This window comes from Harpia harpyja, chromosome 1 (assembly GCF_026419915.1).
Source record: "Harpia harpyja isolate bHarHar1 chromosome 1, bHarHar1 primary haplotype, whole genome shotgun sequence".
In the NCBI taxonomy this organism is placed as follows: Eukaryota; Metazoa; Chordata; class Aves; order Accipitriformes; family Accipitridae; genus Harpia; species Harpia harpyja.
In genome coordinates this window covers 108,888,374-108,903,032 of record NC_068940.1, presented here as the reverse complement: position 1 = coordinate 108,903,032, position 14,659 = coordinate 108,888,374, and the positions used below count along the sequence as shown (strand labels likewise).

The 14,659-nt window shown below is 73.4% G+C and overlaps 1 protein-coding gene across 1 annotated transcript in view; it reads right to left on the bottom strand.

The window, feature by feature from the left end:
- LOC128139330 (SCO-spondin-like) overlaps positions 1 to 14,659 on the bottom strand; it is a 32,612-nt gene that overhangs the window by 15,199 nt on the left and 2,754 nt on the right. Inside the window, 41 exon segments of the mRNA XM_052781579.1 lie at positions 166 to 318; positions 466 to 682; positions 1,071 to 1,393; positions 1,579 to 1,636; positions 1,718 to 1,787; positions 1,872 to 2,037; positions 2,145 to 2,366; positions 2,455 to 2,596; positions 2,799 to 2,926; positions 3,014 to 3,232; positions 3,342 to 3,452; positions 3,553 to 3,607; positions 3,690 to 3,849; positions 3,922 to 4,072; positions 4,158 to 4,343; positions 4,463 to 4,603; positions 4,704 to 4,770; positions 4,772 to 4,857; positions 5,550 to 5,775; positions 5,879 to 5,970; positions 6,090 to 6,212; positions 6,390 to 6,626; positions 6,825 to 6,995; positions 7,086 to 7,316; positions 7,540 to 7,940; positions 8,072 to 8,165; positions 8,384 to 8,533; positions 8,804 to 8,913; positions 9,025 to 9,152; positions 9,284 to 9,486; positions 9,580 to 9,717; positions 9,815 to 10,071; positions 10,148 to 10,242; positions 10,543 to 10,723; positions 11,192 to 11,444; positions 12,859 to 13,024; positions 13,128 to 13,349; positions 13,485 to 13,657; positions 13,793 to 13,919; positions 14,056 to 14,194; positions 14,406 to 14,646. Coding sequence (XP_052637539.1) covers positions 166 to 318; positions 466 to 682; positions 1,071 to 1,393; positions 1,579 to 1,636; positions 1,718 to 1,787; positions 1,872 to 2,037; positions 2,145 to 2,366; positions 2,455 to 2,596; positions 2,799 to 2,926; positions 3,014 to 3,232; positions 3,342 to 3,452; positions 3,553 to 3,607; positions 3,690 to 3,849; positions 3,922 to 4,072; positions 4,158 to 4,343; positions 4,463 to 4,603; positions 4,704 to 4,770; positions 4,772 to 4,857; positions 5,550 to 5,775; positions 5,879 to 5,970; positions 6,090 to 6,212; positions 6,390 to 6,626; positions 6,825 to 6,995; positions 7,086 to 7,316; positions 7,540 to 7,940; positions 8,072 to 8,165; positions 8,384 to 8,533; positions 8,804 to 8,913; positions 9,025 to 9,152; positions 9,284 to 9,486; positions 9,580 to 9,717; positions 9,815 to 10,071; positions 10,148 to 10,242; positions 10,543 to 10,723; positions 11,192 to 11,444; positions 12,859 to 13,024; positions 13,128 to 13,349; positions 13,485 to 13,657; positions 13,793 to 13,919; positions 14,056 to 14,194; positions 14,406 to 14,646 — 6,813 coding nt within the window.

Genomic DNA, 14,659 nt, shown 5'->3' with positions numbered 1-14,659 from the left:
CCCCCAGCCCCAATGCCCCCCCCCAGCTCCCCAGGGCAGGCAAATGCACAAGTGGCCGGACACCGCAGGGACGGGGTGGGGGGGCCAGAGCTGGCCAGCAGCAGGACACCGCGGGATGGGGGGGGTCCCAGTCCCCGTCCCCTGTCGTCCCCCCCCGCCACGTACCGCAGTCACGCTCATCGGAGCCGTCGGGGCAGTCGGGGTGCAGGTCGCAGTGTTTCTCGGGGGGCAGGCAGCCCCCACTGCTGCAGGAGAACTGCTTGGGGGGGCAGGTGGGGGGGGGCCAGGCTGGGGGGCTGGCGGAGGTGGGGGGGGCACCTGCGGAGCGGGCAGGGAGCGGGGTTCACCGCCGACAGCCCCCCCTGCCCACTGTGGGGAGGATTGGGGGGCTCAGCCTTCCCCCTCTCCCCAGGGAGGGGAGGGCCCCGCAGCCATGGGGGGGTCCCGTGGGGGGGGTCGGCTCACCGCAGCGCGCCTCGTCCGAGCCGTCCAGGCAGTCCTGGCGCCCGTCGCAGACCAGGGCCGCATCCAGGCAGCCCAGCACCCCGCAGGTGAACTGGCCCCGTGGGCAGAGCAGCCGGGGCAGCGCGGGACCTGGGGGAGCGAAGGGGGGGGGGGCATGGGGGACACAGCCCCTTCCGTGTGTGGGGCTGGGCACGGCACACCCAGCCCCACAGCACCCCTAAACCCACGGCACCCAGCCCACGGCACCCCTGGCCCCACAGCCACCCAGTCCACAGCATCCCAAAACCCACAGCACCCACCCCACAGCACCTTTGCCCCCACCCCACGGCACCCCCAGCCCCACGGCACCCCCAGCCCCACAGCACCCCTAAACCCACGGCACCCAGCCCACAGCATCCCAAAACCCACAGCACCCACCCCACAGCACCCCTAAGCTTACGGCACCCCCCCCAGCCCCACGGCACCCCCAGCCCCATGGCAGCAAGCTGGGGTGCTGCCCCCCCCCCTTTGCCCCACGGACGCCCATGTCCCCGTCCCACTCCCCAGGGTACCACATCGGCTGGGGGGGGGCCGTGCCCATCCTCGACCCCCGGGATCCCCCTCACCTGGGGGGGTTGGGGGGGGGGGGGCCCCGTCAGAGCCAGGGAGGGCAGTGCCGTGACCCGGGGGGACACCGGGGGGGGTCCGGAGGAGGGTGGCCCCCCGGGGGGGCTGGTGCCCGTTGGCAGGGTGCCGGCGGGTGTCGGGGTGTCAGGGGGGCCCGGCAGCCCGGCGGGGGGGGCACCGCTCAGCTCTGGCTGCCCAGAGCCCCCCAGGCTGGCCGGTGCTGGTTCCGTGCCCCCCGGCACCGCGGGGCTGGTGGCTCCGGCTCTGGGGGGCACCTCGGCCACAGTGGGGGGCTGGGGGGGGGGCTCGGCCCCTGGCTGCCCTGTGTGGGGCACGACCCGGCTGTGGGGGGCAGGACCGTCCCCTGGCAGGGCCGGCTGCAAGGGTGGGCACAGCCGGGGGGGGGGTCCCACAGCCCAGAGCCGCCACAACTCTGCAGCCCCCCCAGGTAACCCCCAGGCTCGACCAGGTCCTGCCCCCCACCCCGCTCTGCCCCACAGCAGGTACCTGGGGGGGTGGGCTCGGCACCTTTGGGGGTCAGCCAGGCGCCCGTCCCGGGGGACGCCTGCATGGGGACAGACAGATATCACCTGCTGCTGTCCGCCGGCCCCCCCCACTGCCCCCCCCCAGCCCCCCCAGGGCTCACCGTGGCCGGGGGCACCGATGGCGGCTGGGTGGTCGGCACCAGGACACCGGCTGCCGCGGGCATCGTGGGGCTGGAAGAAGCAGAGGCGGCAATTAGGGGTCACCTACCCCGAACCCCCCCCCCGGCGGGACCACCACCGTCCCGGCACCAGTACCTGCCAGTGCCGGGGGTCTCGCAGCCGGCCTCATCGGCGCCGTCGGGGCAGCCGGCGATGCCGTCGCACCTCTGGGATGCCGGGAGGCAGCCGCCGGAGCCCGGGCAGGCGAAGTGGGACGGCGGGCACAGCCCGGGCACCGGGGTGGTCACCGGGGGGGCCAGCCCTGCACGGGGTGGGCAGCGTCGTCGTCAAGGGCAGCACCCCACAGCCCCGGGCCCCCCGCGGTGCCGGACGCCCCCACCGCGACACCGGGCCCCCGACCCCGCTCACCGCAGGGCAGCTCGTCCGAGAGGTCGCCGCAGTCATCGATGCCGTCGCACAGGGCACCGTGGGGACCCCCGGGGACGCAGCCCCCGTTCCCGCACCGGAACTCCCCCACGCCGCAGGGGCGCTGGCTTGGCGTCGCCGGCACAGTCGCTGGCACCACCGGCACCGGCATCACCGGCATCACCGGCACCGTCACCGTCACGGCCCCAAGCCGGGCAGGGGACACTTTGGGGAGAAGGCAGAGGCAGGCAGGAGAAGGGCTCCCATGGTGGGGGGATGAAGGCGTGCCCCCCCTCGCCCCCCCCCCCCATACCTGGGGGGCAGCCCAGCAGCTCGGCGCGCAGGACGATGCGGTTGTGGAAGTCTTGGGGGAGGATGCGGACGTGCCGCGCCTGCACCATGCGGCCCAGCAGCCGCACCGCTGGTGTGCCGGCATCCCAGTTACCCTGGAAGAGCTGGGGCGGGGGGGGGGGGAGCAGGGAGGGGGGACACAGGCAGGGGTGTGCAGGCAGGGACGGGCAGGGGGGTGCGCACGCCTGTGCGCGAGCGCCCACGTGCGCGGCCCCGCGCGTGCAACCGTGGCTCCACGTGCAGCCGGTGCTCGCCGCGTGCCTCCCCCCACGCCCGCCCGCGGTCGCACCCCGGCGCAGGCGGCACCTTGGCCTCAGGCCGGCCGTCGGCGGTGACCTCGCGGTAGCGGTGCCAGCGGGTGCCGTCGGCGCTGAACCGCAGCAGGAAAGCGGTGACGAAGGCGTCGGAGGAGCCGGCTCCCTGCACCACCACCCCTGCCGGGGGACAGCGCGGCAACGTGTCGGCACCGCCGCCCACACCGCCGCCGCCGGCAATGCCCGGGGGTCCGGACGGGCACCCACCGGTGATGTTGGTGGGCTCCAGCAGGTCCAGCTGCAGGAAGGGGGGCTCGGAGAGCAGCGCCGGGTAGGCATCGTCTGGGGGGGCCCAGCCCCGCAGCTCCTGCCCGGGGTCACCGCCGTGGAGGCGGGCAGCGTGGGCGGGGGTCCCTGCCTGCTCCGAGGAGGCGGCGAAGCTGCTGTCCGGCAGGGAGGCGATGCCCAGCGGGCGGTAGCAGGGATCTGCCGGGATGGAGGATGTGGAGTGGGGGGGGACACAGCCCCCGGTCCCCGGCTGCCCGCACCTTGCCCGCAGAGGGCTGCCCCGTGGTGAGGGGGGGGTCTCGCTTACCGCCGAGGGGAGGCAGCGGGAAGGTGAGGAGGGGGCTGCCGGGGGGCTCTGCCGGCGTGGCGGAGGGGGGCTCCGTCGTCAGCGTGGGGGGGATGGCTGTCCCGTTGTCACCTGCGGTGGGGACAGCCACCATGCAGCCGGCGCTGGGGCAGACCCCACACCGTGGGGACGCCCCCCCCCCCCGCTGCGGCACCCGCTCCCCCCGACTCACCCGCCGGGGCGCAGTAGCAGCAGGAGTCCCCGTGGCCCTCCACCAGCACCTGGCCCTGCGTGGGGTCACCGTCACCGTCACCGGCAGGGAGGGTCGTCCCCCCCCCCCGGGGATGCCCCAGCACCCCCAGCCCTCACCTGGGGGCAGCCGGCGGCACGGTGGAAGCAGTAGGGCGAGCAGCGGACGGCCAGGCTGGGCAGGCACTGGCAGACGTGGCAGGGCCCCCCGCGCCAGCGTTCCCCCGGCACGCGCCGCCGGCCCTGGTAGCGGCAGTGCCGGCACGGCGCCGTCTGGCACCTGCGGAGAGGGGAGGTCGGCGGGGAGCCCACCCGCCCGCTCGCTCGCCACCCCCGGCGCCCGCCACCTCACCTGCGGGCCTTGCGGTAGATGCCGCGGCAGTGCCGGCCGCCGCCGCGCCGGCTGGGGTTGGTGGGGCTGCGGAAGGACCACTGGACGCTCTGGGAGCCGCAGGGACCCGGGCACTCGCCCCACGCCGACCACGCCGACCAGCCGCAGTGCACTGCCAGCAACGCGGGGCACCGGGTCAGCGGGGGTCCCGCCGGCCCCTCCCTGCCGTCGCGGTGCCGCCACGTGCCAGGACCCACCGGTGCAGTCGGGGTTTTGGTGGCAGCGCCGCGGTTGCCCGTCCAGGCAGGTGCAGAGGCGGCAGTTCACCTTCACCGGCTGCCCCGGCCGGTACCGCAGCCCCCCAACCTGGCAGGGGCACTCCCGCGGGCGCACGCACCGGCCGCTGCCGGCATCCAGCACCAGCCCCGCCGCGCACCAGCACCCTGCCACGGTGGGCGAGTGGGTGGGTGGGTGCGCTGCGGCTGGCCTCTTGTCCGCTCCAAGGCGAAGGGTCCCCCCGGGGTCTCCGCAGCTCCCCCCATCGTCGTCCCCCCCACCTCACCTGGGCTGCAGGGTCGGTCCTGCCGGCACTTAGCACCGGCGGCGAGGTCGGCGCAGGACGCGGGGCAGGGGGCACAGGACCGGGGCCGCAGCCCCCCGGGGCAGGCGGAGGCGTTGGGGCAGCCCCCCGGCTCGCAGGCGCCTGGGGCGGGAGGAGCGGGGTCAGCCACCCCCCGGAGCCCACCCATCTCACCGGGACCCCCCGGTGCCCCAGAGCCCCCCCCCGCCCCACCGTCACCCACCCATTTCGAGGGTGGCGGGGGACGCGCCGGGCAGCTCGGCGCAGTGGCGGCCACCGTTCTGGGGGGGGCCGGCAGTCCCGCCGCCGCAGCCGCACCCCACCGCAGCCCCCCGTGCAGTTGGACCAGGTCGCCCACTCGCTCCAGGCGCCGTCCACTGCGGGCAGGAGGGAGAGGTGTGAGGGTGGGCAGCCCCTGCCCGCACCCCCCTGCCCGTGCACCCCCTGGCACCCCAGGGCCACGGCCAGCCCTGACCTGTCCGGGGGGGGGGGCCCCGCTCCTGCCCCAGCAGCCCCAGCCACGGGAACCCCCCGGACCCCTTGGGCAGCCCATTGGGGTGATCTGGGGGAGTACTGGGGTGCTCTGAAGAGATATTGGGGTCCTGGAGGGGGATAATGGGGTCTTAGGGGGGGGATATTGGGGTGCCCTGGGGGGTACTAGGGTGTCCCAAAGGGGATTGGGGTCATCTAGGGGCATATCAGGATGCTATGAGGGACTATTGGGGTGTCCCTGGGGGGGGAATTGGGAACCCCCTTGGGAACCCCCAAACCTGCTGGAGAGCCCCAGCCATGGGAACCCCCAAATTCCCCAGGCACCCCGGCCATGGGAACCCCCAAATCCCCCAGGCAGCCTCAGCCATAGGGACCCGAAAATCTCCCCGGCACCCCGGCCACGGGAACCCCCAACTCCCCTGGGCAGCCCCAACCATGGGAACCCCCAAATCCCGCAGGCACCCCAGCCATGGCGTCCCCCTGGACCCCTCGGGCATTGCCAGCGGTGGGACCCCCCCAAAACCCCCGTGCCAGCCCCCCGCCGCCCCCCCCCATCCCTGCCGGCAGTCCCACTCACCGGGGCAGGCGACGCTGAAGCACTGCTGCTCCTGCGCGGCCTGACCGCGGCACCGGTGCAGCACGCCGGGGCGGTGCTGATGGCAGCCCCGCGTGCGCTGCTGCAAGCCGGGGCCGCAGGAGCGGGTACAGGCGCCCCAGGGCCCCCAGGGCCCCCAGACCCCGCAGTCCTGCTCGTCCTGGGGTGGTCCCCCCCCGGCCCCGCAGTCCGGCACCCCGTCGCACACCTGCGGCACCGGCGCGATGCTGAGCCGGGGAGGCGGCGGGGCAGCACCGTAGGGACCCCGTGGTGGCACCGGGAGGGGCGGGGGTCCCCCACAGCCCCCCTACCTGCTGGAAGGTGACGCACTCGTCCTCCCCGCAGGTGTATTCGGCGCAGGGTCCCCCCGTCCGGTTGCTCCCACCGGTGGGGACGTGGCTTTCTGGGGAGGGGACAGGGGGTGGCCGTGGCGGGGTGGCCGTTTCCAGCCACGACCCCCCTGCCGCTGCCCAGCTGCAGCCCCCCGCCACCCCCCACCTCCCTTGCCGGGGAGCCCCTCACCACAGGCCAGCTCGTCCTCGCCCCGGGGACAGTCGGTGGCACCGTCGCAGACCCTCGATGCGTTGAGGCACACGCCATCGTCGCAGGCAAATTGCCCCGGACACGGCGGGATGGCGGTTGAGCCTGCGCCGGGGCCAGAGCACCATCAGGCGTGACGCCGTGGGGGGACCCCCCAAGAGCATCCCACCATGCCGGCTGCCACCGGGTAGGGGGACACCGGGGGGACCCCCCAAGAGCGTCCCACCATGCTGGGTGTCACTGGGGAGGAGGACACCGAGGGAGACCCTGACCACAGCTCACCACAGCGGTCGGTGCTTTCGTCGGAGCGGTCGCGGCAGTGGGGGACGCCGTCGCAGAGGTGGCCGTAGGGGACGCAGTCGGTGCCGTGGGCGCAGGGGAAGTGTCCGGGCTCGCAGCCGCCGGCACAGCCCAGCTCGTCGCTGCCGTCGCGGCAGTCGGCTTCGCCGTCGCAGAGCCAGCCCCGCGGCGCGCACTCCCCGCTCCCGCAGGCGAAGGCGTAGGGGCCGCACGCCGGCACTGGGGGCGGCGGGTCACCGTGGGGTGCCCGGCCCAGCGGTCCCCATCGCACCCCCATCCCCACCAGGTGCCATCCCGGCGCAGAGCACGGTGATCCCGGCAAACCTCCCCCGTGCCGGCACCGGGGCTATGGGGCAGGGCAGCGGGGAGCCGCGCGGGGGGTCCGGCCGCCCCACGGCATCGCCGCCCCTCACCTGCCGAGGCGTTGGCGGGGGTGGTGAGCACGGCAGCGGCCAGTGCCGCCGCGCACCCCCGCCGGGCTCTCGTCCCAGCCATCCCGGCAGTCGTGGTGGCCGTCGCAGACCGTGGCCTCGCCAATGCAGGAGCCGTCGGGGCAGGGCAGCTGCCCGGGGGCGCAGGTCACCCGGTCTGGGGGGGGGGGCACACACAGTCCCATGGGGTGATGCCGCCACGGGCAGGGGGTCCCGGTGGGGGGGGCTGAGCCCCGTGGCCCCTCACCTGGGCAGAAAGCCTCGTCGGTGCCGTTGGCACAGTCGCGGTGGCCATCGCAGACGGTGGATGGGGGCAGGCACCGGGCATCGGGACACTGGAAGTGGCCGGGGGGGCAGACGCAGCCGCGTTCATCGCTGAAGTCACCGCAGTCGTCGCGGCCGTCGCAGCGGTGAGGGTATGGCACGCACCGGCCCACCGCGCAGCGGAACTCGCCCACCTCGCAGCTCGGGCTGCAGCCTGCAGTGGCAGCGGTCAGGGACCCCCGCCGTGGGGCACAGACCCCCAGGGTCAGGGGGCTCAGGGACCCCCGCCATGGGGCACAGGCCCTGCTGCTATGGGGCACAGCCTGCTTGCAGCCCCCTCCTGCACCCCGCTGCTCTGGGACCCGGGACACCCGCAATGCCCCCCCCTGCCCCGGCACCCCTGGGAGCAGCCGTGGGGCGGCCGTGGGGCCACTCGCCTGCTTCATCCGAGTCGTCGGCGAAGCCGCAGTCCAGCTCTCCGTCGCAGACGCGTCCCGGGGGGAGGCAGCGGCCGCTGGCGCAGCCAAACTCGGGGGGGGTGCAGGTGGAGGGGGGGCAGCCGTCCTCGTCGGAGCCGTCGGGGCAGTCGGGCACGCCGTCGCAGCGGGCGCCCCAGGCCAGGCACTGCCCGCCGGCGCAGCGGTGCTGGTGCGGGGCGCAGCGCGGGGCGCAGACTTCGTCCGAGCCGTCCCCGCAGTCCTCCTCGTTGTCACAGACCCAGGCGCCCGGCACGCAGCGCCCGTCGGCGCGGCAGGCGAACTCCCACTCGGCGCAACGCGGCTTGGACGGGCACGGCTCCGGCGAGGACGGGCAATGCCACCGACCCGCCGCACACGTGCTGCGGGGACGGGGACGGCTCAGCCCTGGGGTGCTCTCCACCATCCTGGCGTCACCGTCCCGGCAGCCCGGCTGCTGGCGGGTGCTGGATGGCCGTGCCGGCCCGGTGCCGCACCAGGCGGGGAGACTCACCAGTTCTTGCAGCCCTGCTGCACCGCGGCACCAGCCGGGAAGGCAAAGCCGTCCCAGAAACACGGGCACTCGGCGGGCTCGATGCAGCCGCCATCTGCCAGCGGAGAGGGGAGGAGGTGTCAGCCCCACGCCAGCCCCATATCAGCCCCACACTGGCCCCACTCCAGCCCCACGCCATCCCCACTCCAGCCCCACGCCAGCCCCATACCATCCCCACGCCAGCCCCACTCCAGCCCCACTCCAGCCCCACTCCATCCCCATGCCAGCCCCACTCCAGCCCCATACCATCCCCACGCCATCGCCAGGTCTCACCGTGCAGGACCCTCCCCGGGGGGCAGAAGCAGCCCTCCTGGCAGGACAGGCCCTGGCAGTGCTCAGGGGGCTCCCGACCGAGGCTGCGGCAGGTGGGGGGGCAGGGGGGGCCGCAGGCGTTGTACTCCAGCCCCCCGTCGCACTGCAGGGCTGGAGACAAGGGGTCGGGCAGGGCAGGGACCCCCCCCTGCCCCACAGCCACCTGGCCCCGCTCCCTCCCCATGCGGGGGGCTCCTGACCCCCCCAGCCCCGGATCCCAGCCCCCCCCCCAGCCCCATCACTCGTCTGGATCAGCCACGGGACCAAACCCAGACCCCAGCACAGCCCGTGGGGGGCACAGCCCAGCCCCCATCCTGGACCCCCCCAAAACCGCCCCCCCAGCCTCAACCAGAGCCCACGGGGATGGAGACGGTGACTCACGGCACAGCTCCTGGCTCCTCCATCGGACGTGGATGCCGCGCCGGCCGCACTCCTCGGCGTAGGTGGCGATGGCCGTGCACAGGCACTCGCAGTCCCCCCCGGAGTCGCAGCTGCCGGCAGAGCGCGGCGGGTCGGTGCCGCAGCCGGTGGGATGGGGGTGGCGGGACCCCCCCCCCCCACCGGTTCGGGGACCCCCTGCCCACCGCCGGCTCGGCACTTACCCGCAGGCATCGAAGACGCACCAGTCGTAGAAGCGCTGGCACGGCACCGCGTCGTGGCACGGTGCGAAGAGCCGCTGCCGGAGGACGCTGCAGCGCCTGCGGGCCCACGTCGCCCGGTGGGGGCTCTCCTGGGGGGGGCCGGCACCGCTGTCAGATGCCATCCCTTGGCCAGCCAGGCACCGGGGCTGCCCCCCAACCTGCTCCCCACCACCGTCCCCGTGCAGCTACCCCGGTTGCCCATCCCTGTCCCCATCCGTACGGTGCAGGGGTGCCGAGCGTCGGCGCCGTCGACCTCGGGGCAGAGCAGGCTGAGGCGCCAGGAGTTGCCGAAGAGGTCGGCGGTGGGCTCCAGCACCCCTTGCCGGCTGGCAAAATCGTTCTCGGCGTCGCCATCAAAGTTCCCGCAGAGCCCGACCACGCGGCCCCGGTGCTGCGGCTCCAGCCGGACGTACACCCGCGTGCCTGGGGTGGCACAGCATGGCGCTTGGCACCGGCGGCCCGCCGTGGCACGGCTGGCCCGGGGACCCCCCCCCGAGCCCTCCCGGCAGGTCTCACCTCCATCCCAGAGCACCGCCAGCCCCAGGCGGGAGAGGAGGAGGAGGAGGAAGAGGCCGGCGCGCTCCAGCGTCAGCCCGGTCCCGCTGTAGATTTTGGGGGGTCGAACCGAGACCCCGTTCACTGTCACGTCCCTCCCTGCCGGGACAGGGTGGGCTGTCAGGGGCGGTGACTCCCGGCACATCCCCGTCCCCATGGGGGACCCATCCCCGCATCCCCCCCCCCGTCCCCTCACCCCGCAGCATGTGCACCACGGTGTTGCCCATCACCACCACCACTGATTTGGTGCAGGTGACGCCGCTGGTGCCGCAGGGGACGTTCTCGGCGGTGACGGTGAAGAGGCCGGCGGTCTCGCGGGCCAGCAGGTACTCGCAGTCCCCCGGGAAGGAGAAGGCTCGCCCGTCGAAGGTGACGTAGTGGGGGTCCCCTGTGGCCACGCAGGTCCCCGCACACTCCTCCCGGCCGCAATGCCAGCGCTGCTGCCGGCACACGCTGCGGGGGACATTGCTGAGTGCCGGTGCAGCCACGGCATCCCCGGGGTGTGGGTCTGGGGGGGGGGGGGTCTCACCAGGTGTTGCAGTCCCGGACGATGGTGTCGTTGGGCCGGTACAGCCGCCCGCCGTGGTGGCAGGGACACTCCTCCGGGGACACGCAGCGACCGTCCTGCCGATGCGAGACACCCCCCCCCAGTGAGCCGGCGCTGGTGGGGAGAGGGGACTGACAGCCCCCCTGCAGCATGGGGGGCTCTGGACAGGCACCAGCAGAGGGGCTGGGACCCCCTAGTACCCCTCACCAGCCCCCCACACCCCACATCCCCGATGGCCCACGTCCCCTGGACCCCCCAGCCCCTGGTCCCCCATGCCCAGGTCCCCTGACCCCCCACTCCCCCAGCCCCCCAGCCCCCCGATGCCCCAGGTCCCCCAGCCCCCTGGGACACCCTCCCCCAGGGAGGGGGTCACCCACCAGGAATACGGTGCCAGGAGGGCAGACGCAGCCGTCAGCGATGCCGGCACAGGTGCCGTTGGGCTCGGCGCCGTCGCAGCGGCGCAGGCAGGACCCCGGGGCATGAACCAGCCCCCCAGGGCAGAGGGCGGCCACGGGGCAGGGGGCTTCGGCACAGCGCCAGGACCCGCCGGCGCAGATGCTGCGGGGAGGGGACATGGTGAGGGCAGCCCCCCAGCACCCTCCAGGCCCGGGGAGCCCCCCGCCCAGCCAGCCCCACACCAGGGTCCTGGCATCCCCATCCCCATCCCACCCATCCCCATCCTCATCTCCATCCCATCCCACCCAAAGCTCACTTCCCAGCAGAGATGCCCTGGGCTCCACATCACCACCTCAGGGATGGGTCCCCCCCGCCAGCCAGGCCGGCGGGGGCCGGAGACAGGCTCTTTGTCGGTAGCACCGGCGCCCCGTGGCAGGGACGGTCAATGAAAGCCACCTATCCCGCGGTGCCGTCCCAAACGGGCCGTAGGGGGATTTCATCAGACGTCTCCTGCCACCGCCACGTCCTGCGGCACTGGATCGGTGTCCCTCGTCCTGCCCAGCCCTTGCCGTCCCCTGTGTCCCCTGTCCGGTCCCTGCCACCCCCTCGGGCACCGGCTGGGCTACGCACCAGGCGTTGCAGCCCCGGCGGATCTGGCTGCCGGGAGGGTAGAGCTGGGTGCCGTGGCGGCAGGGGCAGTCGCCCGGCGGGACGCACTGCCCGCCCTCGGCCAGCACCAGCCCAGCAGGGCAGTTGCAGCCGGGAATGCAGAGCCCGTCCAGGTCGGGGCAGGAGCTGTCCCCATCCAGGCGCAGGTCGGCGCAGGTCTGGCCGCAGGGACGGCCACACTCCAGGTACTGCTGCCCCCCGCCGCACGGCACGCCTGCAGGGACGGATACGGGGAGGTCACTGACAGCGGCATCCCTGCCCTGCTGCCTGCGCCCCCAGCACCCGGCCCTCCCCGCTGTCCCCTGGCATGTGGTGGCAGCATCCCCATCCCATCCCCATCTCATCCCATCCCCACTTCATCCTATCCCATCCCATCCCCATCCCATCCCCATCTCATCCCATCCCCATCCCATCCCCACCTCATCCCATCCCCACCTCATCCTATCCCATCCCATCCCCATCCCATCCCCACCTCATCCTATCCCATCCCATCCCCATCCCATCCCCATCTCATCCCATCCCCATCCCATCCCCACCTCATCCCATCCCCACCTCATCCTATCCCATCCCATCCCCATCCCATCCCCATCTCATCCCATCCCCATCCCATCCCCACCTCATCCCATCCCCACCTCATCCTATCCCATCCCATCCCCATCCCATCCCCACCTCATCCTATCCCATCCCATCCCCATCCCATCCCCATCTCATCCCATCCCCACCTCATCCTATCCCATCCCATCCCCATCCCATCCCCATCTCATCCCATCCCCACCTCATCCTATCCCATCCCATCCCCATCCCATCCCCACCTCATCCTATCCCATCCCATCCCCATCTCATCCCATCCCCACCTCATCCTATCCCATCCCATCCCCATCCCATCCCCATCTCATCCCATCCCCACCTCATCCTATCCCATCCCATCCCATCCCCACCTCATCCCATCCCATCCCCATCCCATCCCCACCTCATCCTATCCCATCCCATCCCCATCCCCATCTCATGCCATCCCCATCCCACCCCACTGTCGTCCCCTCCCCATCCCATCCCACCCAATCCCCATCCCCACCCCCATCCCATCCCCATCCCCATCTCATCCCATCCCATCCCATTGCTGTCCCCTCCCCATCCCATCCCACCCAATCCCCATCCCCACCCCCATCCCATCCCATTGCCATCCCCATCCCATCCCATCCCCATCTCATCCCATCCCCATCCCCATCCCATCCCCATCTCATCCCATCTCCATCCCCATCTCATCCCATCCCATCCCCATCCCCATCCCATCCCCATCCCCATCTCATCCCATCCCATCCCCATCCCATCCCATCCCCATCTCATCCCATCCCCATCCCCATCCCATCCCCATCCCCATCCCATCCCCATCCCCATCTCATCCCATCCCATCCCCATCCCCATCCCATCCCATCCCCATCTCATCCCATCCCCATCTCATCCCATCCCCATCCCCATCCCCATCCCATCCCATCCCCATCCCCATCTCATCCCATCCCATCCCCATCCCCATCCCATCCCATCCCCATCTCATCCCATCCCCATCCCCATCCCCATCCCATCCCACCCCACGTTATCCATCCCTTCCATCCCGCCCCCCTGCCCCGCACCGCAGAAGCTCTGGTTCCTCCAGGAGAGCGCGGCTCCCTCCCGGGCGCACTGCCGGGCGTAGGCAGCCAGCACCGGGCACAGGCAGCGCTGCCCGCCCCGGCAGGCGCAGGCATCGTGCAGGCAGAGCCGGAGGAAGGGCTCCGGCTCCACGACCCGGTGGCAGGGCTGGGGGCGGGAGGGGCAGGTCAGGCTGCGGCGCCGGCACTCGGCACCTCCGCCGGGCACCGGCCACGCTGGCGCTCAGCCGGGGCGGGGGGCCGCTCGGCACCTGGAAGGCAGGGCCGTGCAGGACGGCGCAGGCGGCCTCGGCGAGCTCCCGCCGCCCGGCGAAGGCACCGCAGGGCTCGAGGGGGAACGGGCTGAGCACGGGGCAGTCGCCGGACGCCCGGTACTTGTTGGCGAAGGCGGTGATGCTGGTCTCCACGTCGCCCGCCGGCGTGGTGAACTCATCCTGCTGGTTCCAGTTGTAGGTGCCGCAGAGCCCCCGCACCTGCCGCGCCGGTACGTGGCTCAGGATGGGGCCCGCAGGACCCCCCGTAGCCAGGATGCATCCCGCCGGATCCCAGCCCAGTTCCACCACCCGGCACCACCGTGGTGGCGCGGCACAGCCGAGGACGGGGCTCACCTTGTCGGCGAAGGCAGGCTGGAGGGTGATGTAGGCGGCGGGGGTCTCCAGCCCCCAGAGGACGTGGGCCCCGAAGGTCTGGAGCAGCAGGAAAGAGGAGGACGCCCGGCGGATGCTCAGCTCGGCGCCGGCAAAGGGCAGCGTCACCTCCCGCCCGTCCACCGTCACCTCGCCTGCGCCGGGAGAGCAAGGGGACGTCAGGGCACGGCTACCGGGCCGGCACCCACCACTGTGGGGACGTCAGGGCACGGCCCCCGGGCCAGCATCCCCCAGCCCGCCGGGGCGCAGGGACGGTCCCTGCGGGTCACCTGTGCCGCGGAGGCGGGCGGAGGTCCGGCGGGCACTGACGGAAAGGGACCGGAGACAGCCGAGGGGCCGGCGGCCATCGCAAGCCTCGTGCTCGGCCGTGATCAGCAGCTGCCCCTCCACGAAGTCCTGGGGGGGGGGCAGAGACCCCACTGAGCCCCCCCTGTGCCGGGGTCCCCGGGGCAGACCCCCCCCCAGGGGAGGTCTCCGCCGTCCCGGCCACCACCACGGCCACCATCCCGGCCACCGCAGCGGCCGCACTCACCTGCACCAGGGTGTAGGCGCAGGCGCCCAGGAAGGAGAAGCGCCGGCGGTCGAAGGTGACGTAGTGGCGGCCCCCCAGTACCGCGCACTCCCCCGGGCACCGGTCCTGGCTGCAGAGCCAGTGCCCACCCTGGCACGTGCTGTGGGCACAAGAGGGGACACCGGGGGGATGACGACGCAGCCACGGCACCTCCTGCTGCACCAGGCATGGATGCACGGGCGCTTGCCCCCCACCCCAAAAAATGGGGTGCGATGGGCATCGTGCCCATCCATAGGGTTTATTCCCCTGTGGGTGCAGGGACCCCAGCCCGGCTGTGCAGAATCCGGCCCTGGCGCCTCGGCATTGCTCACCACTGGTTGCAGCGCTGGCGGATGCTCTGGCCCGGGGCGTAGCGCTGGCGGCGGTGGTGGCAAGGGCAGGCGCTCGGGGGGACGCAGAGCCCCCCGTCCTGGTAGAGCCCCGGCGCACACTCGCAGCCGCCGGCGCAGTCCTCGCGGCACGGCCCCTCCTCGGCGCTGCCCACGGCCGCGCAGCTGGCGGGGCAGGAGGAGACGCAGTCCGAGAACCGCTTCCCCGCACCGCACCGCCGCTCTGCCGGGACAGA